Below are 22,382 nucleotides of genomic sequence, written 5' to 3'. Positions count from 1 at the left end.
GCTCGCTACCTGCTGGATACGAGCGGAAGCGTGGGTAACCCTGGCAACAGAAATCAGGCCATAAAAATGTAATGTAAAAAAAATATAATAATAATAATAATAATAATAATAATAAAGGTCACCACATGCATTTACCTAAGCAAATAGATAAAACGCCTCCCATTGGATAATTACATAAATACTGCATGTGTGATTTAATTATGTTTCAGCTGAAAACAACAACAACAAAAAAATGTATTTATCCCCGATTAACTGATGCAGGGAGTAGCTTCTCATTTGTTCATTAATTCGCATTTGTGTGAAAAGACTCATCCCGTGGTTGTGAAAAAAATAGGTCAATGTATTAACATGCATCAATAATGTAAAAACATCTGTTATTTATTTTTTAAATGTTTAAACTTTAATAAATAAACATACACTTTTCACTGTAACAAAATATTTCCTTTTAAGTTTAAGTTTAAGTTTGAGTTTATTTAAGTATTAACATGATAAAAAAGATTTGCCTAAGTTAACTATACTTAACGTTGTTATTATTATATTATTGGCGTTTTATGGACCACGCAACACTTTGACGTCACTGACCACAACAAAGAGAGAGCAAGAAAGAGAGAGAGGTTATATTAAAACATAAAAAAATGATCATGAAATTGTTCAACATATGTACTTATTTTAAAAAAAATTGTTATTTCATTTTTATTTTATTTTTTACGTTTTTAGTATTTGTTAAGAATAGTGAATTTAAACTCCACAAAAAAGATTAAAAAAAATATAGACCTATACAATCAGAACTTTAACATTGGTGATTAGAAATGAGATGAATTAAGAAAAAAAATAACTTTTTCTTCTTTTTTTTATTTTTCATTATTTGTCTTCAATAAGTAACAAGAGGTACAAATGTAAATACGTTAACCATATGTAATGTATATGTAAAAGAAAGATTTATTTAATCACAATTTTAATGCTTTTTAATGCTTTATTGTTATTTGTATATTGTATAAGCAGAATGTAATTTTTTAGGAATATTTAAACAATACATGTTTTAGTAAAGCATCGCTCTCTCTCTCTTTGTTGTGTCCGGTGACGTCACGGCGTTGCGTCGTCTATAAAACCCAACAATAACAACGTTTATAATAATAATAAAGTAATTATTCTTTTTTTTTCTTTTTTTTTAAAGGTGAGTAAAACTAAAACACAGAATAAAGATAAAATAATGTAAATATTTAATTACAGCAGAATAGTGTGTTTATATATTTATTCACAGCAGGGATTGATTAATTTACTAATAATAGACAATTAATGTATACTGTAATTATCACTCAAGTAACTGCATTGATTAATTAAATAGGCAGGTATTTAATAATAATATTAAAAATTACAATAAGGTGATGTTTGTGTTAGTGCTGCACTTCCTGTCCCGTGCTCGGTTGTGTTCAGAGTTGCCAGGTTCGCGGTTTTTCCGCCAAATTGAAAAGACAAGAGAGTTTTCAGAATTGACAGGAACAGAAATGAGTAAATAAAAGTCAGTTATTTTTTTATATTTTCTAATTATGTTAATATTAAATATTCTTGACTGGTATATGAAACTGTTATAACACAACAAATAAAACAATAATGTATAATATTATTAATGACTTTAAGATAAATAGCAATACTAATAATAAACCCCTTATAAACAAAATACTAAGTCATACACTCATAATTGTTTTGCCATTTGCTTCGAATCTGTGACAGACGTATAGCTCTTAAATCAGTTTATCTGATTTTACTATTTATAGGTTTATGTTTGAGTAAAGTAAACATTGTTGTTTTATTCTATAAACTACAGACAACATTTCTCCCAAATTCCAAATAAAAATATTGCCATTTAGAGCATTTATTTGCAGAAAATGAGAAATGGATAAAAAACAAAAACTAAAAAAAGATGCAGAGCTTTCAGATCTCAAATAATGCAAAGAAAACTAGTTCATATTCATAAAGTTTTAAGAGTTCAGAAATAATCAATATTTGGTGGAATAATCCTGGTTTTTAATCACAGTTTTTTTTCATGCATCTTGGCATCATGTTCTCCTCCACCAGTCTTACACACTGCTTTTGGATAACTTTATGCTGCTTTACTCCTGGTGCAAAAATTCAAGCAGTTCAGTTTGGTGGTTTGATGGTTTGTGATCATCCATCTTCCTCTTGATTATATTCCAGAGGTTTTCAATTTGGTAAAATCAAAGAAACTCATCATTTTTAAGTGCTCTCTTATTTTTGACTATTTTCTGACTTCGGGCTGGAGATTTTTGTTGGATCTGGCAACACAGTTTGCGTTTGATGTATTGGAGGTTAAACAGCAGCTGAAACCGGAGGAACTGAGGATCCGGGTGAGAATCTGTTATTAATCTGATTATTATCAGTTTAGAGTGTAGAATTAGTGTAGAATTAGTGTAGAATTAGTGTAGAAATAGTGTAGAATTAGTGTAGAGTTAGTGTAGAGCTGTGCTGCTGTTAGATCTTCAGCTTTAGCTCTTTTAACGCTACATTACTGCAGTTAAAAGCTCAATATTATCTGTTTAAAACGTTTAAAACGCGGGTAAATATTAATATTTAAGGCTTTTTCGCTCTATTTTACTGCTGGTTTGTTTTTTGCGGCTTTAAATCGCGTGTTTTTGTGCTTTTTGGCTCGTTTTCGGAATTATTCCGTTCCACCTTAAATGCAGGAGCAGCAGCTACATTGTTGTTGCCACCGAGGCGCTTCTACTGTACCGAGCTGCTGCGGGGTTTAAGGTGGAACGGAATAATTCTGAAATCCAGCCTGAAAGTAGGCCCGAAACTACTGTGACTGATAAACATCAGAACGATGTTTTAACATGTATATTGTGATATATATTGTGATGTGTATTGTAATATATATTGTTAAATGATTGAATGTCATTATAAACGCGTTTTATGCCTTTAATAGTTTTAGATATTAAGAATATTTACATATTGTTTGTGTTAAAGGTCTCATTCCATCGTTTTTTAAATTAATTTTAAAATGTCTAGTTGTGGTTTTAATGAGTATGAATAAGTACCTTGTTTTTGGTTTTAGTGAGAAAAAAAAGTGCTCCGGTGTTTCTGTTTAGCCCTGCTTTATTTCACTGAATTAGAGGTCTCTGAAAAAAGACAGGATTTCGGCTCTTGCTCATGAATATTCATACATCAAAACATATCACCTCTGATTGGCTAACAGCACTGCTACACCAGCGAGATGGAGTCTTTGTAATGTCATATGTTACTTTACAACATGTGTAATAATGCCCTGCTAAGTGCAGTTCAGCCACTGATCTAGTTTTAGAGTCTCTATAAGACACCAAATCCACCGGAGATCCAATGTAAACCTATAGTTACACACAGAAACGTAGCTATAGTTTATAAATCTATAAATGTTTTACAACAGTTTCCTGCAGATTTGTTTATTGTGTCTTCAATATCACATGGAACAATGTTTTGTGGTATGGTTGTGTACAATATGATATGGCACATCTCTAGTGTATGCTATATAAGGAGTGGCATAAGGTCACCCAAAAGCAGTGTGTAAAACTGGTGGAGGAGGACATGCCAAGGTGCATAAAATCAGGGTTATTGCAACAAATATTGATTTCTGAACACTTAAAACATTACTGTTGTTTCTAAAGGAATAAGTACTTGTTTGTGACGTTTACGTTGTAGCATTAAACAGGTGAATTATCCAACAATGACCAGTTTGGAATACGGTCACCCAAAAGCAGTGTGTAAGACTGGTGGACGAGAACATGCCAAGATGCATAAAAAAAACATTTTATTGGTTTCTGAGCTCTTAAAACATTAGTGTTGTTTCTAAATGAATATGAATTTATTTTATTTTCTTTGCATTATTTAAGGTCTGAAAGCTTTGCATGATAACTTTTTTTTAATTATTTTGACAATTATCATTTTCTGCAAATAATAGGTGCTTTTTTATTTTTAATTTAATTCATTTTAATTTGACAATATAGGATGAGACGTTTACCTTGTAGCACTAAAACAGGAAAATTGTCCAACAATGACCCGTTTGGCATAAAGTTATCCAAAAGCAGTGTGTAAGACTGGTGGAGTAGAACATGCCAAGATGCATAAAAAAAATAGTTTGAAAAAAAAAACAATTATGAAAATGTGATTAAAAACACCAAATATTATTGTTGTTGTTTCTAAATGAATATAAACTTGTTGTCTTTGCATTATTTGAGGCCTGAAAGCACTGAATCTTTTTTGTTATTATTTGCTGTAAATAAACACTCTAAATGTTGATGTTTTTATGTGGGATTTGGGAGAAATGTTGTCAGTAGTTTGTAGAATAAAACAAAAATGTTTCTTTTACTCAAAAATTGACCTATAAATAGCAACATCAGAGTAAAAACTGATAGTTTTGAAGCGCTCTCTTCATTTTTCCGGAGTTATATTAAGTTATATAGAGTAATAAAGCTGGTCTGTAACTGAGGTCAGCTGTACTGGCAGAACTCCAGAGCAGAACTGTCAGGATCATCTAAATCATTGTTGTCCTCCTGTGTTTGTCTCTGCAGGCTGAAAGAGGTGCGTTTGTGCCGGATCATCACTATGGAAGAATCGGGTCATGTTGGACTCTGAGATCAGACCAGAACTTACCGCTGCCTCCTGCACCGGACCCTGAGGGGAGGGATGCCTCTGTTCCCGCTGTAACCGGCCCGGATCTGGAGCAGGAAGTCCTCGGCTCGTTCCTGTAGGATGAAAGATGGACCGGGATGCGGCCGACGGTCCGGTTACCCTCGTTATCCGCGCCCCCAACCAGAGGTTCCACGACCAGACCATCAACTGCTTCCTCAGCTGGACCGTGGAGAAGCTGAAGAGGCACATCGCTAACGTCTACCCCAGTAAACCGGTGAGTCCGGGGGGGGAAGGGACGGGGACGGGGCTGAGGGACGGGACATTCTGTTCCTGTCCTGATCTTTCATACAAGACATGTAGTCCTAGTTTATCCAGTGTAAGGTCCAGGTCCATATTTTGCAGACTGCTGGAATGACGACCCTTTCTCTTAAGTGATATTCTCATAACCGTGTGGTTGTACGTTCCTTTATTGACCGTCACAGAATTGATGTTCATTTGTCAGGAACAGCAATGGTGTTCCCGGGTCTTATTGTTTATGTTTAATTAATTAAGAGATATCTGAAAAAAACCTTAAGAAACAGTGTGAATATTTCACTCCTAACTCCATTGCTAATTATTATCAGTATAATCAGTATTTAGTGCTGAACAGGTAATGGTAATGCAGGTAATTGAATGCATGTTCAACCTTTTTCTTTTTTTAATGTTTTCCTACTTTATTACTTTTAAAAGACATATGTACATATAAAACAATAGTTCTAAATAACATTGAAACATAACATTTTGTTTTAGTTTTAGTTTTTGTAGGTGGTGGTTGTTGCAAATATGTGAGATGAACCATTTTCATATTATATGTTTATTATACTAATTAATGCAAGCAATTTTTTTGCATTTTTATTGTTACATGTTTTTGTAATTTGACTTGTAAAGCATTTTGAATGACCGTTGTGTATGAAAGGTGCTATAAATAAACTTGCTTTGCCTAATTGCAGTAATGTTTTGGAAGAAGTAGTAAATTTTACGTCTGTTTAAATGATGAGATAATGCTGATATTATATGGTATTATATGGTGATTTATTTGTTGTTTCTCGGGGGGAACTTTAGTTAACGGCAGTATTGTGTGTTTTTGTGTTGTAGTTGTGTAAAGAGCAGAGGCTGGTGTACTCAGGACGTCTCCTGCAGGACCATCAGCAGCTTCGGGATGTTCTGAGAACGGTACGTATGAGTGACACAACCTTGATGGAGGTTATAGTGAGCTGTAGTGTACAGACTGATGCACCCTGAGCCTGCAGGACGGGTTTCATTTTCTTTGAAACATGATTGGAGCTGTTTATCCACCATCTGAACTGTCCTGTGTTGCAAACTTTTATCTTTTTTTTTTTCTTCCGTCTACGTCCAGGGAGGTTAGCAGTTACAGCGCCGGGGTGTCGTAACCTCTCGCTTATGTTGCAAATACAACCGACTGTACATTTCACTACAGAGAGAGTCAATTAATTGTGTATCATAAAATGTATTTAAATTTATAAATATAATATTTTTACCTTTCTGTCCAATTGTGTCCAAGTGTGATTACATTCACTACAGACCCTGGTGAAAAAACATATATATACTTTATGGTACTTCATATTAAAACATATTGAAAAATGTCTAAGTATGCTGTAAATATACTGTACTTACTTAAAATATATATTAAAAGTACATTAATATTATTATGCTTTCATCAAATGTTTGAAAGTAAATATACTTCTAAAATACTTATTTCCAAATATATACTTTTGTACTTTTTTAGCAAGGTGTGTTTAAAACAGCTGTTACAGTGGTTCACTTAAAGTACTTAAAATGTATCATGTACCTTTTTACAAAGTAAATTAAATTACATTTACTACATTTATACATTTTGAAGTAAGTTTGTAACAAAAAAAAAAATAAACATTGTACTACAGTATATTAAATATAACTTTTTATATCCAACAAAGTATACTAAAAGTGGGCTACTTGCTACAAAATACAGAAAAAAGAAGCATATTTGTACTCTAATGTAAATATATCACATATATTTAACATCAATTCTTAGTAAATATACTCTAATATACCTGGTGTATAATAAATAGTGATATAATTGTAATACTCATTATTAAATGTATTATAGTTTTACTGTAAGAATATTTAAAATATGGGGTTACACACATGAAGTAGTTTAAATGTTCCTTAAGTATATTTAAAATGGTTCAATTTTAGTGCAGTTAAGAACACTTAACTTTGTACAGTTTTTATACTGTAATTAAAGTAAAATAAGTATAATAAAGTTGTTCCATTTGAGCTCTCTTTATATATTGATTAATAATAATGTGGCTACAAGAACACATTAGTACACTTTAGTGCACTATAGTATAATAATGCTTAATATACTTTAATCTACTTTTATTCTCTAGGGGAATAGTGGCTTTTATACTGTTCATATTGACCGGAATTAAGGAATATATGGTGATAAATGGTGATTTGGCCATATCACCCGGCACTGATTTGCATTGATGTGATAATGTGATTGATTATGGATTATGGATTATTGTGTGAAGTGAACTAACTGATGGTCTGATTGTCGTACCTGTGATTAATTTACATAATCTATTATTTTCTTTTGATCTCTTTGATCTGGCAGCAGGAGGAGTATCACATGGTTCATCTGGTGTGTTCACCACGCTCACCTGCTGATGGCAGTGACCTCGGCATCCCCCCCGTGACCTCTGACCCCAGTGCCACGGTGAGTGCGCTACACCTGTACTACGCCTACACTCACCTGTACTCACCTGTACAGGTAAAAGACGTGCACTAGAGAGTGATCTTCCTCCAGCTCCCCCGGTACTAATACTTTAGTAAGAGTTTAGTTAGTTAGTGAATAGTGATACTGGTATCAGGTTTAATATCGTACTCGTGTACTAGTGCTCCTACTCACCAGCGAAACCCTGATACCCTGATAAACCCAAATTATACATATTTAATCCCAGATCCACAGCACCTCCACAGAGACTAAAAGAAAGAGCGCGAGAGTAAGAGAGAGAGAGCGTGAAAGAGGGAGAGAGTGAGTGAGACAGCATGAGAGAGAGAGAATGTGTGAGAGAAAGTGTGAGAAAAAGAGGATGAAAGAGGGAAAGAGTGAGACAGCACAAGAAAGAAAAAAGCATGTGAAAGAAAGAGCGAGAGAGAGAGTGTGAGAGAGATTGTAAGAGAAAGAGAGAGAGAGGATGAAAGAGGGAAAGAGTGAGACAGCACGAGAAAGAAAAAAGCATGTGAAAGAAAGAGCGAGAGAGAGAGAGAGAGAGTGTGTGAGAGAAAGAGAGCATGAAAGAGGCAGAGCAGGAGTGAGACAGCATGAGAAAGGAAAAAGCACATGAGAAAGAGAGAGAGAAGCGTGTGAAAGATTGTGAGAAAGAGCGTGCAAGAGGGAGAGAGTGTAAGTGAGACAGCAAGAGAAAGAGAGAGCGTATGAGAGATTGTAAGAGAAAGAGAGAGAGAGGATGAAAGAAGGAGAGAGTGAGACAGCATGAGAAAGAAAAAAGCATGTGAAAGAAAGAGCGAGAGAGAGAGTGTGTGTGAGAGATTGTAAGAGAAAGAGAGCATGAAAGAGGCACAGCAGGAGTGAGACAGCATGAGAAAGGAAAAAGCGCGTGAGAAAGAGTGAGAGAAGTGTGTGAAAGATTGTGAGAAAGAGCTTGCAAGAGGGAGAGAGTGTAAGTGAGACAGCAAGAGAAAGAGAGAGCGTATGAGAGATTGTATGAGAAAGAGAGAGAGGATGAAAGAGGGAGAGAGTGAGTGAGACAGCAAGAGAAAGAGTATGAGAGATTGTAAGAGAAAGAGAGAGAGTGAGTGAGACAGCACAAGAAAGAGAGAGCATGTGAGAGATTGTAAGAGAGAGAGAGCATGAAAGAGGGAGAGTGAATGAGACAGCACGAGAAAGAGAGAGCATGTGAGAGATTGTAAGTGAAAGAGAGAGAGCATGAAAAATGGAAAGAGTGAGACAGCATGAGAAAGAAAAAAGCATGTCAAAGAAAGAGCGAGAGAGAGAGTGTGTGAGAGATTGTAAGAGAAAGAGAGCATGAAAGAGGCAGAGGAGGAGTGAGACTGCTCGAGAAAGAGAGAGCATGTAAGAGAAAGAGAGAGAGAGCATGAAAGAGAGTGCAAAGAAAGAAGAGATTGTGAGAGAGCAAGTGAGACAGCATGTGAAAGAAAAACCGTGTGAGAAAGAGCGAGAGAAGCGTGTGAGAGATTGTGAGAAAGAGCGTGCAAGAGGGAGAGAGTGTAAGTGAGACAGCAAGAGAAAGAGAGTGTGCGAGAGATTGTGAGAGAAAGAGAGGGAGAAAGAGCATGAAAAAGAGCGTGTGAGTGAGACAGAATGAGAAAGAAAAAAAGCATGTGAGAGAAAAAGCGAGAGAGAGAGCATGAAAGAAGGAGAAAGTGTGAGAGACAGCATGAGAAAAAGAGAGAGAGAAAGAGGGAGAAAGACATAATTTTAAAAGCTTTTAAATTCAGACTAAAGCTCTAGCTGTAACTCCAGCATCAGATTATCAACCCACCAATCAGATCGCAGTAGCAGTAATGTTACTTTAGTCCCTAAACCCTGTTTACTGTAGAAAAAAAATTAATATACAGCTAAGCGTGAGGATTTCTTCGTGATCTTATTGGCTGTAGATAGTTACTGCAATTGACTCCTAGTCTGCGATTGGTAGTTTGGCAATAAAGTTTGGCCGTGGGCCAGATATTTTCAAAGCCATTACGTGGCCACGAAAAAAAAAAATGGTTTTGTAAAATGTAGTGTAATGGGATGGAGTGATGCTACAGACTAGTAGCTCTCCAGCTCAGAGGGTTGTTGAACCCAATTACAGAACAGTTGATCTCAAAGCAGGTAAACCCAAGTAGAAAGAAAAATAAAAAAATCAACACTTCTCACGCGGGATCCAACCCGTGTTGTGAGGGTCACGGTCCAATACACTACCTCTGCCCCGGCTAGTGAATTGGGACACGACCGGGAAAAACGTCCTTATAAGGAGAGTGGGCGGAAAAACGAGAATGAGCGGAAACTAAAGACGTTCATTATAGTTCAAACAACCTCACAGGCCAGATGTTTCACTTTTAACATCCGCCTATTGTCGACCCCTGGTCTAGATATTAAACATGCTAGATATTTGCAGGGCGACTAAAAAACGAGTGTAAAATTGCGTAGTGTGAACCTGAAGATGATTAACTACCTAATCCTGCCTCCACATGGTTTTAGAAGACAGTGTGATGAGTTGGTCCTGCAGTTAGCACCATGCTATTTTATTAGCGTATTAGTTTTATTATACAGTATGTTAGCTTTATTAGCCAACATGGCTAATGCAATATATAACATATATAAATGTGTTTCTCCCCAGAATGTTGAGACTGTTGGCCCCTCCCCCTCAGTCACTGTGTCCTATCAGGATGTTCCTGGTCCCCCCATCACAGGAAGTGCAGACGGTCTTCGGCACCGAGGCGGTTCTGCACGGTAAAGCTTACCCAGCATTTATAGAGTTTATACAGTTTAGATATACAGCGCTTTTAGCCGATACTCCCAACAGATCACAATGCTAGTGATAGGGGCATATATATCACTGTAAATCACTATTTTACACTATTAACAAACGCAAAGTAGCTCCAAACTTCATTAGTAGAATTCTCAGGAGGGTTCTGACATTTAAAATTAGGCACTGTACACATATACTAAAAGTACTAAAAGTTTAAACAGTGTTTTTAATAAAAAGCTAAAATAAATATCTAAGTTCTCCTTTAATACACAAGTTATAACCTGATTTAACACTGTTTATAAACTCACCTTCACCAGCTTTAAACCCAACCAGGAGGGCAAATTTCATTTACTTTACATTTGTTTTTAGTAATATTGATTCACTACTTTTAAACAATTTTTAGTGAATATTTGACTATTATTTCTAGTTTAAATTTGTGGAGATTGGGCACAATGAATGAACTAATTAACCTCTTAATAATCCAAGTCACGACTGTGTGCTCCTGCATCAGTACAGATCCCACTGTCTTTTACTTTCTGTAAAACAAGCTGTAAAAAACAACCTCAGCTTATATTAAAATTAATTTTAGAATAGTTTTATATACTCTACCAGTCAAAGATTTTACCACACCTCTAATTTAAGCTCTTCAGGTTCCAGTGAACAACCTAAAATGGTGCAAAATCTAGTAAAGTAAAAGTTTAAAAGTATACTACCTGAGCTTTCAAAGTAAAAATGAACTAAAACTTTAAAATAAAAGGTTGGGTGTTTTTTTTAGGAAGTAAAACCTTGATTTACAGTAGTTACAGCTGGCCTGTAGTTATAGAAATAAACTACAAACTGAGCATCAGTAGTGAAAAAAATAGATTAAAGTATACTAAGCATTATTATGTTATAGTGCACTAAAGTGTTCTTGTAGCTACATTATTATTAATCAGTATATTTAAAGAGTGATAAAATGTAACAACTTTTTTTACTTATTTTACTTTAATTACAGTATAAAAATAGTACAAAAATCTTACTTAAATTGTGCTAAATGTATTTAACTGTACTAAAATGGAACTATTTTAAATATACTTAAGTAACATTTAAACATATGAACTACTTAATGTATTTAAACCCACATTTTAAATATATTACAGTAAAATTATAATATATTTAATAATGAATATTACAACTGTATCACTATTTATTATACACCAGATTAATAAGAGTATATGTACTAAGAATTGATGTTAAATATATGTGATCTATGTTTACATTAGAGTACAAATATAAATACTTCTTGTTTCAGTCTTTTGTAAGTAAAACACTTTTAGTATACTTCGTTGGGTATAAAAATATATATTTTAATATACTGTCCTACAATTTTTAGCAGGTTACTTTAAATTTACTTTACTATTTTAATTAGTATTAGTAATTTAATTTACTTTCTAAAACGTTACATAATACATTGTACTTTAAGTGAAAGTGATCTACTGTAACATGTTTTTAACACTTTGCTAAAAATGTGCAAAAGTATATTTGGAAATTATACTGAATTACATTAAACTAAAAGTGTACTTAATAGTCGTTTAATTATTAAAAAAAACACTATATTGTACTTTTTAAAAAGTATGATCAAAGTTTCAAACATTTAATGGAAGCATAATATTAATGTAGTTTTAATATATTTTAAGGAAGTACATAAATCTGTTTAGTATATTTACAGCATACTTAGACATTTCTTAGTATGTTTTTAGTACAATAAAGTACATGTTTTTCACCAGGGCTCTACTGCAGCAGCATTTACACATTTACACACTTATAGCACATTCACACTTTCATCATCATCATAATAACTAGAAAAAGACACAGAAACACAGAGAACTCTGTTAAAACTGTTTCCTACACCTTCAAATAAAGACTCTTAGAAACTGGAGTTAAAAACTGCTACAGGAAGACGTCTGGCTGACCCACATGGAAACAGCAGCTTTAACCTTTAGCTCAGATTAACATGATTAAGAACTGAGTCTCGGTTTCGGCAGAGAAGAGAAGAATTAGAGTTAATCTGACAGGAGAAGAAGAACTGCAGTAATGAAGTATTTAATAAGATAAAGATTAAATAATAAAGCAGATTGTCTGAATCATTCAACAAAATTCAACATTTTATTATTTTAAAATGTTCTGTATTGTAGATTAATACTAAACTCATTCAAACTATGAGGAAAAACTTCTGGAATTATTTATTAAACTGAAAAGTGTTAAACAAACCAGAATATGATTTATATTTTACATTCTTTAAAGTAGCTCCTCTTGTTTAGATGATCAGGTTTGAACATCTCTGCTGGATTTTCTCAGTCAGTTTTATGAGGTAGAGTCTTCTGGAATTCAGTCTTTCAGTTAACAGCTGTGCTGAACTCATCAAGAGTTAATTACTTGAATTTCTTGTCTCTTAATAAAGTGTTTGAGAGCATCAGTTAAAGTAAAGTAGTGAAGAGGTAGAGTTACAGGTATACAGTGAATAGTGAATATTTGAGTAATGTTCTAATCCAGATTATGAGAAGCAACTACTCAGTCAAACATTACAATGATGAAACTGGCTCTCATCAGGATAACAGAATGTTCTGTGATGTCACGGAATGTTGTGTATGACATGCTCTGTGATGTCACAGAATGCTCTGTGACGTCACAGAATGTTCTGTGATGTAACAAAATGCTCTTTGATGTCTCTGCTGATGGTCTGTCATTTGTTGTATTGTTCATTTTAGTGGTTTTTTTTTTCATTTTATTAAAATTTTCTGTATCGTAGATTAATACTAAACTCATCCAAACTATTAAAAAGACACAAAGTTATTATTTTAAGTATCTCCTCTTGTTTAGATGATCAGTTTTGAACATCTCTGCTGGATTTTCTCAGTCAGTTTTATGAGGTAGAGTCTCCTGGAATTCAGGCTTTCAGTTAGCAGCTGTGCTGAACTCATCAAGAGTTAATTACTTGAATTTCTTGTCTCTTAATAAAGTGTTTGAGAGCATCAGTTAAAGTAAAGTAGTGAAGAGGTAGAGTTGGTATAAATATTCAAAAATGTTTAAATGACATACCTGTCAAGTCTCCCGTTTTGGCCGGGAAACTACCGTATTTTACTCCTCTTTCCCGCCGTCCTCCCGTATTAGTATTTTCCCGTAAATTTCCCGTATTATACTAAATAAAAAATATATAGGCCACAGGCGACAATGCACTGACCGCTGTGTGTCTCTTAACCAATCGTGGTGCCGGTTCAAGGAGAAAGTCCCGCCTTTCAGGAGAAACAGCCAATCAGCTTGCTGGTTTTGCGGAGAGCTGTTTAGTGTGGGGGAAGCCCCGCCCCTCCCCTCGGTGTGAGTTCAGGCAGCTAGTCGGAGCAGCTGTCGTTAAAACTAATCTGGATATACGGAGATTTTTCTAAAAGAAAGGTAATTAACCATGTAAACTGTGATGAGATTGTTTCTGATAGCTGGTTAAAAAGACTCTTCTCTGAATCAAAACATAAATTAAACCCACTGTGTGTTTAATAAAATCCAGCTTGTGACTCAGTTAGCTTAACTTTAGAATTAGCTAGATAGATATTCAGGGTTTGAGAAAAATCTACATATATATATATATATATATATATATATATATATATATATATATATATATATATATATATATATAATGCCCTGCCCTGATGTGCCTGATCAGCCAATAACTATCATTTCCAAACTCTATTAGTTCAGGGCTAGTTTTAGGGTTTGTTAGAATTTGTTTAAATCTCAAGTATTGTGGTAATGTATTATAATGTAATGTAATGTATTATTTAGAAGGGGTAGAAGAGATGGTTGAGCTGGAGAGAGAGAGAAAATGTGGAGAGGGCTGAAATTAACTGAACTGATCAGGAGTGGACTGAACGATAGAAAGAAGTATTAATGAAAGATTATTAATTGTGTAGGCCCCTTAGGACTATTATTTACTTATGGAATATATCTGATCCATGTCCTTTTTGTAAATTTGTGCACCCTTCAAGTTCATATATATATATATATATATATATATATATATATATATATATATATATATATATATATATATATATATTTATTTATATATATATATATATAAAGCACAAGCCCTCGGTTGGGCTGTTGGGGCGGCGGAAAAAATCCCTTATTTTTAAGTCCAAAATTTGACAGGTATGTTAAATGATGGAACTGGCATTCATCAGGACCACCCCAGGAAAGTAAAGGAAGAGAGAGAGTTTTCTCTGTTGTACAGAATAAGTTTATCAGAGTTTTCAGCCTCAGAAACCACAAGTTAACAAACAGCTCCCCAGATAAGAGCATCTAAATATTTCACAGAGTATTTAGGTTTGTTTAACACTGTTTTTAAGTTACTACATGATTCATTATGTGTTCCTTCATAATCTGATAGATCACTTTACTATTCATTTACTATGTAGGAAAAAAAAATAATAAAAACATTAAATGAATTGAAGGTGTGTCCAAACTTTTGACTAGTACTCTATGTTAATCGTGTCTTGCGTTTTTTATTAGTTTTTAGTTTTTATATTGTGAATTTTGTAATGCAGACTTGCAAAGTCTCCCGGAAGACGCGGAAGTCTACCGCATATTAATAACGGCTCCCTGATGCCGCAAGTCAGATCAGTTTTGTTGGGATGCGTTCAGGAGCGTCATGGCTCCCATCAAAACTCATTTCACTTCAGACTACTCTAAAGTATATCCATGTGTGGTAAAAATAAATACAAAGAAAGTCTTGCCCGCTGCACAGTTTCTAACATTAGTTTTAGCATTGCCCATGAGGCAATTAACATTGACAAACGTAAGCTAAGCTAATCCGCTAAAATAACACAACTTTGCGTTATGGATGAAGACGAGTCGAGGAGTGTGTCTTAAAACAGTGCTGTAAATGTGTGTGTGTGTTATATCTGTGTGTATTTGTGTGTTGTTGTGTACCAGGCCTCAGGGAATGCCGCTCTCGGCTCTGGCAGCGCCCCCTGCTGGACTGGCAGCTAACCCTGTGTACACTCCTATGCAGATGCTGTGGTGGCAGCAGATGTACGCCCGGCAGTACTATATGCAATAGTGAGTTCTTTACTGAGCCTGAGCAGGTTTCAGACAATCGTTATGTTAATACTAATTATTGATTTTTGTGTGATTTATTTCAGGTATGTAAACTTAAAATCTTTAAAATATGATTCCAGTGTATTTTAATATTAATAATATTTCAATTGCTCATTGCTTATAAAAATGTAAATGTGTAAATAAACATTATAAGGCTACTGTATTATTATTATTTTATTATTATTATTATTATTAGTAGTAGTAGTAGTAGTATAATAAAGATTATATATTATATTCTTATGATAAGGATAAAATTGCTTATCACAATTATTTATTATTTATAGTCTATAATATAGACTATAAGACTGGTGGAGAAGAACATGATGCCAAGACTCTTAAAACATTAGTGCTGTTGTTTCTAAATTAATATAAACTTCATTTCATAATATACATTTTTTTTTTATTTAACTACTTAAATAAATATAAATACATTTTCTAAATTTGGTAGATATGCTGTTAGTAATTTATAGAATTAAACATTACTGTTCATTTTATAAATGAAATTTTCAGTTGTATATTTTCAATATTCAGTTCAATTTTCAAATAACAAAGAACATTTTAAATTATTTTTTTTTAAATAAAATGTGAAACTCATTATTTGAACATTTGTTTGTGTTTATTCGTTTGTTTATTTATCACCTCGCTGACTTCCTGTTCTGCAGTCAAGCTGCCATGGCCGCTTCCCAGGCGTCGGCCGAGACTCCGCCCCCTCCGCGGAGTCCACGCCCCACCGCGGTTCCGGCCCCGCCCAACGAACCCGCAGCCCCTATGGGGCCAAACCCCGCCCCAAATCCCATACCGGAGGAGCGGCCAGCCAATCAGAACTTGCAGATGAACGCTCAGGGCGGGGCTATTCTGAACGAGGATGAGCTGAACCGTGATTGGCTGGACTGGCTGTACACGGTGTCGCGCGCTGCTATCCTGCTCAGCATCGTCTACTTCTACTCCTCCTTCAGCCGATTCGTCATGGTGATCGGCGCCATGCTGCTCGTCTACCTGTGAGTCCCCCGCCCTTTTATATCACAATATATTTATTAATTTACATATTTATATCATTTACATACAAATATAAACAATATATTGTGCTGTAAATCAGTGCTCTGCTCTTTGTGCTCAGCTTGAATCCAGTGAACAAACACCTTGAAAATGAATGCGATTAAATTAGATTAATTTAGATTAATTAATATTAAGTGTGTGTGTGTGGGTGTGTTAGGCACCAGGCCGGCTGGTTCCCGTTCAGAGCCGAGCTGCAGAACCCGGTACCTGCTGAAGATCCACAGGATGAAGCTGAGAGAAACAACGACATCCAGGAAATGGTAAAACATGCATACTACCACATACTGTACTATACTATACTATACTACACAGTACTCTACTGTACTGTACTATTATCTACTTTACTATACTCTACTGTACTATAGTATACTTTTCTGTACTATACTATACTGCACTGTACTGTACTCTACTGTACTATAGTATACTTTTCTGTACTATACTATACTGCACTGTACTGTACTCTACTGTACTATAGTATACTGCACTGTACTATACTACACTGTGCTGTACTCTACTATACGGGACTTTACTGTACTATACTCTACTATACGATATTCTACGGTACTATACTCTACTGTACTATACAGTATTGTACTCTAATGAACTGTACTCAACTGTATTGTTCTGTACTCTACAGTACTGTACTATACTGTACTCTACAGTACTGTACTATACAGCACTCTACTCTTCTATACTCTGCTGTACTATACTTTAATCTACTGCACTATACTATACTACACTGTGCTGTACTCTACTATTCGGTATTCTACAGTACTATACTCTACTGTACTATACAGTATTGTACTCTAATGAAATGTACTCAACTGTATTGTTCTGTACTAAACTCTACTGTACCATACTGTACTTTACAGTACTATACATCACTCTTCTATACTCTGCTGTACTATACTATAATCTACTGTACTGTACTATATTGTACAGTATTGTACTCTACTGAACTGTACTCTACTGTAGTGTACTGTACTGTACTCTACTGTGCTATACTGTACTGTACTGCACTCTACTGTACCGAACTATACTGTACTGTACTCTGCAGGACTGTGCTGTACTCTACTGTGCTAAACATTACTGTACTATACAGTACTTTACTATACTCTACTGTACTATGCAGTACTTTACTATAATCTACTGTGCTATGCAGTACTTTACTATAATCTACGGTACTATACTCTACTGTACACTACTGCACTGTACTCTGTTATACTCTAGTGTACTAGCTTTTAAACTGCAGTACACTACAGTTCTTTATTATAACTGGAGTTTAAAAGATTATGTCTGCCCTGCTGAAACATTCGATACAGTTCTGCGATGAGAAAATTAGAACATTTTTCAGTTTAAAAATCCGGGTTTATCAGACACTAGAGGGCGCTCCTGAATGAGTCCAAGATTATGGAACTCTGTTATATTCTATTTTTTCTCCTCGCTAAGTGTTCTCTGGTTATTTTTTTAGTTTCTGTTTTTAATAATTAAAATGAATATTTTACTCTCTCTCTCTTTCTCTGTGCTGCAGGAGAGGATTATGGATGAAGGGATGGAGGAGGAGGATGATGCTGAGAGTGGGGAGGAAGGTTCTGAGGATGCAGCTCCACCCAGGCCAGGTTTTCTGGCGTCCACCTGGTCCTTCATCAGTACCTTCTTCACCTCTTTAGTGCCGGAGGGTCCGCCTCGCGCCGCCAACTGAACCCCAACCAACAGAGACTAAAACCAACAGAGTAAAGCTGGATTCCTGATCGTAACTCCAGCCCTGAGTTAACCGAGTTCATCCGGACTGTTCCCAGACTAGCAGGATGACTATGCTCTAGTTCTGAGCTCTTGTGCTCTCCTGCTGATTAGTGCCGTTTCGATCGGGCCAGGGAAAACGACGGGGGAACTGCTGACTGATTTGTCTTCCTGTTCGACTGAGAGTCGATTCTGTTTCTGAACGATGAAAAAGATCTGAATGTTACTGCTTTCATGTGTAAATAAAGAGGAGTTACTGTCTATCACGCCTACTGTTACGAGCGTCTCACTACAGATAAGCTGTGTTTTGTTTTCCAATAAAAAGAAGTTGTGGTTTCTCAGAGTGGTGGAAGTTTAGCGCCTCCTAGTGCTCGGTTTAAAAGCAGAGCAGCTTACCCGCTGTTTCCAAATATCCACAGGGTTTAAACTGTCATGAAAAACTTGAAAAAGTCAATTTGAAAACAGCAATTAGCAGGCCTGAATACATTTTTGAAAAATAAAAATACCCAGAAAGTTTTGGAAAATCATGAAAATTTGATCTACAAATCTTTGTGTTTCAGTTTATCGATGGAGAAAATCTGTTTTGAGCTACAAATACATCAATCACACATTTTATTATTAAAGATTGTGTGTAAATTTTAGGCCTACACTAACCAGTTTTGATGATAGTTTTAGTTGATATTTAGTTTTATTGTCCATGTCCATGTAAATGACCCATGGTTTTCAACATTTTAACCAAATAAAAATCTGAAAAATGTAATTTTCAAAAGTATTCACCCTATATCAATGCATAGTAGAGCTGCAGGTCTTTTGGGGTTTGTCTCTACCAGCTTTGATAAACAGATTCTTCTTTATAAAACAGCTGAAGATCAGTCAGGTTGGATGGAGAGCTTTCATGTCTCTCCACAAAAGATGTAAATGTAGAGATGTTCAAAGCTGTCATCTAATCAAGAGGGTGCTATTTTGAAGAATGTAAAATATAAAACATATTCTTTTTATTTGGACTTTTTTAGTAGCTGTCGCAGATACAAATAACAATGTTTATTATTAAAGGTACAGGCAAGGTCAGTAACAAAATGGCAGCAAATATAAACAACATACCAGAGAGTAGTCAGGCTAATCAGGGTCATATACTGTAAATTCAGCAAAACAACAGAGAAGGCGAAGAAGGAATGAAAAATACAATAAGGCCAGCAACAGGTAATGAACAGAATGGGCAAGGCAAAGTACGATAAACACTGATACAAAAAAGGGTCAGTAATGAAAAGTCAAATACAATGGAAGTGTTGTAAAACAGCTAGGAAAACTAGATACAATACTCAGCACTGAGCAGGGGTATTTATACATGGGAGAACAGGTGGAAACAATCAGTAGCTTGGAGAGCGGGAACACCGTAGGACCACGTGAGGGTTGGGGGGGGTGTGAACTCATCATAATGCTTTAGGTGAGTATTATAATGCTTTATAGTGCTTTTAGGTGAGTAAAGTGTGGACCATAGGATTGTTTCAGGAGTAAAGTGATTTGATGATGATTTGAAAAATAATGATGTGAGCCGTAGGGGCGTTTATGAAAAAAAAAATGGTAGCAGACAGGTAGACTTTAAGGATGGAGGAACACATGGAAAAAGGGGACCTGTTGAAGGTGAAAAGGTTAGCAGTGGTATGCAGGTTGAAGGTTGGAAAGGAAAAGGAGTAAAAGTGGTGGAACGCATGGGCAGGGTGTGAAGAGAGGCACTTTACTCAGGCACATTAATGGGGGTGGAAATATAGCAGAGTAGTCAACTCCATCCACCCAAATTCGGGCATGAAGGGCAAGCATGTGCCTGAGAGCTATAAGAGCACACATGCACGAAATGGCAGGTGGACACGAAACAACCAGTAAAGATAACATTATTGAACATGCGGCGCAGCAGCAGGAGTGCTGGGGAGGGAACTAGAAGCAGATGAAGGGGTGGGAGAAGGGGCTACGAGCAAGCAGGTGTAGATGGGGTGCGATGGTTGTTTGCACAGTTCGCATGCGTGGGGAAGATGGTCGGCAAATACCCTGCAATGAAGTTCCAGGTCGAGGACTCCCCAGAAGGTGGAAATGTCCTGCTGCATGTGGGCATCGACCTGCATGGAGAAAAGCCAATGTTACTTATAGAAACCTGAACCCCCATAGTGCACAGCAAGGTAGAAAATAAGCAATCGTCCGATTCCTGCTGGCGGGCAGAAAAGGCTGAGCACAGGACATCACGGTACAGGGAGAATGCCAGGGCAAATTTGGGGACAGTGAGGATCTTGGAGGCATGAGATTCAGACTTTAGGGTGAGCAAAACACCCACTATGTCAAAAATGGGGTTGCAGTGGAGGACAAAGGACATAGGAGAGATGAGAGGTCCACATCCATATCTTGCAGGATCGTCTGACCCAGGCGTGGCTGAATCAGAGGTGGGGTGAACATGCAGGCGCTAGAAGGAGGCGGGGCAGGAGCCACTGTGGAAAGGGAGAAGGAGTCGTCATGGACCCGGGGAGCAATTATGAGAGGCTGGGTGGCCTGGGCACCTGAGGAAAAAGCACAAGGTAGCAATAACGAGGCAGGCTGCTAAACCGCCTGGGGGAGCAGATGCAATGGGAACAGGAGCAATGGGAACAGAGGGAATGGGAACTGAGGGAATGGGAACAGGGGGAATGGGAACAGGGGGAATGGGAACAGGGGGATGGGAACTGAGGGAATGTGAACAGGGTCAATGGGAACAGGGGGAATGTGAACAGGGTCAATGGGAACAGGGGGAATGGGAACTGAGGGAATGGGAACTGAGGGAATGGGAACAGGGGCAATGGGAACGGGGGGATGGGAACTGAGGGACTGGAAACAGGGGGAATGGGAACCGAGGGAACAGGAACTGAGGAAGTAACAAAAGAAGCAGGACCACTGGCAGAAAGAGCAGAAAAAACAGAAGGAACAGAGAGAGAAGGAAGCGAAGCAGAAAAGGCAGGAGACAGACAAGAAAAGACAGAAGGCCAGGCCGCGGCGTCTGGGTGGAGTTTCGGCAACGTCATTACAGTGCCCCAAATCCATGCAGGGGACTGTAGGGTGTCAGCATCAGCAGCAAAATGGTCAGGTGAAGTGGATCCCATGGTCCCACAGCTCCCTCTCCAGCAACGGTCCATCCAGGCATCGAGTGGGCTGTGGCCAAAGATGGAGGAAACAGCAATTGGGAGGACTAAGCCACAGGAGAGCAGTGTGGGGCAGTAGGAGGGGAGGGCTGAGACAAATGGTGGCTCCGTCCGGAGCCCACGTACCTGGCCGGGGACCCATGAAACCACCGAATTGGCAGGGGAATCATGTACAGATACCACAGAGTGCAGCCTTGGAGTGTGTTGAGAAGCATGTGAAGTCATGTGAGGTTGTTAATCACTAAGATGAGGTGCAACTGGGAGGTATTTATAGAACTAACTAGGAGAAACAATGTTCACAGCACCATCTGATTGCCCCATAGATAAAACTGCAGCTTATTTCACCAATACATGCAGCTAGAAACCATGCCAGCTTTACGGCACTCACCCAGGAAGCTTCTCAATTGTGCTTCAATAAGAGGGGCTTAAATAATAATAGATAAATCTGCTTCTAATTTTATAAAATAAGTGCTAATTTGAGTTCTCTTCTATTTCTACTCTGATCTAATACTTTCAGAGTCTCTAACAGATACAGAACTGAATTCATACCGCATCTGTGGGCTTCCTGTATGTAGCTGTGTCTGAGTTTGTGGTGTAAACCAGTTTCCTGTTTCGCAGATCTGCTTGCTTTGTCTTTATGCACCTTCTCTACAGATCAGAAGAAGATTTATCCAGATCTAAAAGTACAGGAGTTTAGAAGCTGAGGACTAAAAGCTCATGGACTGATACAGCTCTGCTCACAACAGGTAAGATCATTTCATTTAATTACACTCTTTATTTTTACTCTTTCTCTCTGGATTCTACAGGATACATGAGCAATGTCTTTTAATATGAACTTTCTGGTCTTTACTTTTAACACTCCACTGTTACAGTTTCAGTATATACAGTGAATATTTTCCAAAAAAATGTGTTTTTTTTCATGTCTCTTCATGTCTCTTCATGTCTCTTAAACTTAAATGTATTTTGTAGAGATTTTCATTGATAGACCAACACAAAGTAACACATAATTGTGAAGTGAAATACAATCGATACATGGTTTTCAAAAATTTAGTTAGTAAAGCTGCAGGTCTTGTGGGGTTTGTCTCTACCAGCTTTGATCATCTAAAGAGTGAGATTTTTACTCCATTCTTCTTTA

The 22,382-nt window shown here is 36.6% G+C and overlaps 1 protein-coding gene across 3 annotated transcripts; it reads left to right on the top strand.

Annotated features, from left to right (window-relative positions):
- The first annotated feature begins 48 nt into the window (after positions 1 to 48).
- herpud2 (HERPUD family member 2) lies at positions 49 to 18,352 on the top strand. Of its 3 annotated transcripts, none has more exons than XM_022662438.2 (9): positions 49 to 68; positions 4,563 to 4,897; positions 5,758 to 5,835; positions 7,280 to 7,381; positions 10,029 to 10,141; positions 15,129 to 15,254; positions 15,956 to 16,291; positions 16,507 to 16,609; positions 17,881 to 18,352. In XM_022662438.2, exons 2-9 carry the CDS (start codon positions 4,751 to 4,753, stop codon positions 18,049 to 18,051), a joined length of 1,176 nt encoding a protein of 391 aa, XP_022518159.2. In that variant the 5' UTR covers positions 49 to 68; positions 4,563 to 4,750; the 3' UTR covers positions 18,052 to 18,352. The 3 variants fall into 3 exon arrangements, with proteins under 3 accessions (XP_022518159.2, XP_022518160.2, XP_022518158.2); XM_022662439.2 differs by lacking the exon at positions 49 to 68 and adding an exon at positions 2,271 to 2,366 and having other exon boundaries at positions 7,283 to 7,381; XM_022662437.2 differs by lacking the exon at positions 49 to 68 and adding an exon at positions 2,271 to 2,366.
- Positions 18,353 to 22,382: the final 4,030 nt, after the last annotated feature.

The sequence above is a fragment of the Astyanax mexicanus genome, chromosome 1 (genome assembly GCF_023375975.1).
Source record: "Astyanax mexicanus isolate ESR-SI-001 chromosome 1, AstMex3_surface, whole genome shotgun sequence".
In the NCBI taxonomy this organism is placed as follows: domain Eukaryota; kingdom Metazoa; phylum Chordata; class Actinopteri; order Characiformes; family Acestrorhamphidae; genus Astyanax; species Astyanax mexicanus.
This window is presented reverse-complemented; position numbering and strand designations above follow the sequence as displayed.

Coding starts and splice junctions, on each gene's coding strand:
- herpud2 (XM_022662438.2), top strand. CDS start 4,751: ATGGACCGGGATGCGGCCGACGGTCCGGTTACCCTCGTTATCCGCGCC. Junction 4,898..5,757: donor ACGTCTACCCCAGTAAACCG/GTGAGTCCGGGG, acceptor TTTGTGTTGTAG/TTGTGTAAAGAGCAGAGGCT. Junction 16,292..16,506: donor GCCATGCTGCTCGTCTACCT/GTGAGTCCCCCG, acceptor TGGGTGTGTTAG/GCACCAGGCCGGCTGGTTCC.